General features: G+C 39.1%; 1 protein-coding gene across 1 annotated transcript; it reads left to right on the forward strand.

The window, feature by feature from the left end:
- Positions 1–1161: 1161 nt before the first annotated feature.
- LOC113360246 lies at positions 1162–1791 on the forward strand. Its single transcript, XM_026603776.1, has one exon. It carries the CDS (start codon positions 1162–1164, stop codon positions 1789–1791), a length of 630 nt encoding a protein of 209 aa, XP_026459561.1.
- Positions 1792–2209: the final 418 nt, after the last annotated feature.

Consider the following 2209-nt stretch of genomic DNA (forward strand, 5'->3'; position numbering starts at 1 on the left):
GCTGAGACCTTGGGAGTGTCCCAAATGAAAACTAATAATAAATATCTAGGATTTCAACTCCTAAAGTCATCCCACAGAGTAAAATCCTTCGATTTTCTGAAGAAAAGTTTCTTAGCAGGCTCGCAGGTTGGAAAAGGATACATCTCAATCACGCAGGAAGAATGGTGCTGATAAAACATGTGTTGGGTCTCATTCCACCGTATTATATGGCTAACTCCCTCCTACCAAAGAAGGTCATTGCGCGCCTTGACAGAATCATCCGTAACTTCTGGTGGGGGCATAATCACAACACAAGAAAGACTCACTTTATAAACTGGAGCAGGTTTCTTGATGAGAAAGAAAATGGTGGATTAGGAATAAGGTCTCTAACCCATCTCAATCGAGCCCAAATCGTAAAATTGGTCTGGAGACTAATTGGTGATCAGAACTGTACTTGGGGTGCAATCATGAAAGCCAAATATTTCAGGGACATCTCTTTCTGGGAATCTTATGCAAATACAAGAAGCTCGTCTACCTGGAAAGCCATCATTACTTGCAGAGAAGATGTCAAAGACAACTGCATATGGAGTATTGGAAAATGTGACAGAATTCATATCACAAAAGATCCATGGCTTCGCAATCATGTCAACAGTGTACCTGATCCGAAAGAAAACATCTCCCTGGGAAACAGTAGCAAAGTCGAAGACCTAATTCTGCAAGAACCTACAAGATATAATGAAGAGATCATTACCCACCTATTCCAAGGTCACTCAGCTACTCATATTCTGAACACATACCTACCAGATGTAGATCAATCCATTGAAGACCAGATACCGTGGAAACCCCATCCAAATGGTACGTTCTCTTGCAAATCTTTTATAAAAACCATTAAAGAAAAAGAACCAAGCACCTCAAGTACGCATAATGACACTTTCCCATGGAAAAGATTTTGGAACATAAAAGATTTAGCCCCTAAAATTCTTGTATTCATTTGGAGAGTGCTTCATGAGGGCCTAGCCAGTCTCAAGAACCTAGGGAAACATATCACAGGTATAAACCAAGGGTGCAGATTTTGCAACTCTGCAATTGAAGACCTCGAGCACATCTTCTTTAACTGCCCTGTGGCTATCACAGCTTTCTTCGGCTCACCTCTAGGATTCAGAACATAGAACTACAAAACACATGAGCTGCAAACAAATTATAGCTGGTTGGCTTGCTGAGAAAGGGAATTATGAAGTGTTTAAAATGGGCAGTTGTCTTATGTGGGCTCTATGGAAGAACATAAATGATAAAATCTTCAATTGTCGGAATCACTCCATCCAAAGCATCATCAAAGAAGCTGTTTTTTGGTTTAACTATTCTTCCCCTGTACTTCCGGAGGAGGAATTGCAAACATACACCAATCAACATAGCGCAAGTGCTACTGAGTGGAAACTCCCTAAAGCTAATTGGACCAAACTGAATGTGGATGCAGCCTATGATAATTTCAACGCAGGCTGGGCAGTTGTTGCAAGAGATCCCGATGCTTCTTTTAAAGGTTGTGGCACAAAGTCTCGTGAAGTCTTGAGTCCTATTGAAGTAGAAACAAGAGCTGTTCTCCTGGCAGTTGAATTCTCAGAAGTAATGGGCCTGCAAAGAGTTATAATTAAAAGTGATGCTGAGAAAGTGATCAAAATGCTGACTAAGGAACACGCCAACATCCCTTGGAGACTTCGCGAGCCAATCCTCCGGATCCAAGCTCAGACTAGAAAACTGACGGAGGTAAAATTTACGTTTATCACAAGAGATGGGAATAATGTAGTCCTACTCTAGCTAAATATGCTTTATCACACCATTCTAATATGTAACAAGACGATATCTCTTTTCTTTGAGTTGTTTTTGTTGTTCTCTTTTAGCAAAAATAAAAAAAATAAAAATTAAAGCGTATTACAGAGCTGCATGCATTTGGCTTTGAGGGCACTTACGGATTTAAAAATCTTAATTATGGATAAGGGGACCCAATCTATATCATAAATACAAAAATACCCTTTCATAACTAATTTCATTATCAAAATTAAATCAAAAAATAGTAACTAAACCCAAACCAAACAAAAAATGAAACCTCTTCTTGTTCCTATTTTCTCCTCCTTCGTCTCCTTTTTTCATATTTTTTCTTCAACGATGTTTAATCATCGATTTTCGGCCAGTGATAACTTCAATTCAGCAAGAAGCTGAAAATCCATCCCTTTTT

Source organism: Papaver somniferum, chromosome 3 (assembly GCF_003573695.1).
Source record: "Papaver somniferum cultivar HN1 chromosome 3, ASM357369v1, whole genome shotgun sequence".
Taxonomy (NCBI): Eukaryota; Viridiplantae; Streptophyta; class Magnoliopsida; order Ranunculales; family Papaveraceae; genus Papaver; species Papaver somniferum.

Excerpts from the sequence above, each read along its gene's own strand:
- LOC113360246 (XM_026603776.1), top strand. The coding sequence starts at position 1,162 with ATGAGCTGCAAACAAATTATAGCTGGTTGGCTTGCTGAGAAAGGGAAT.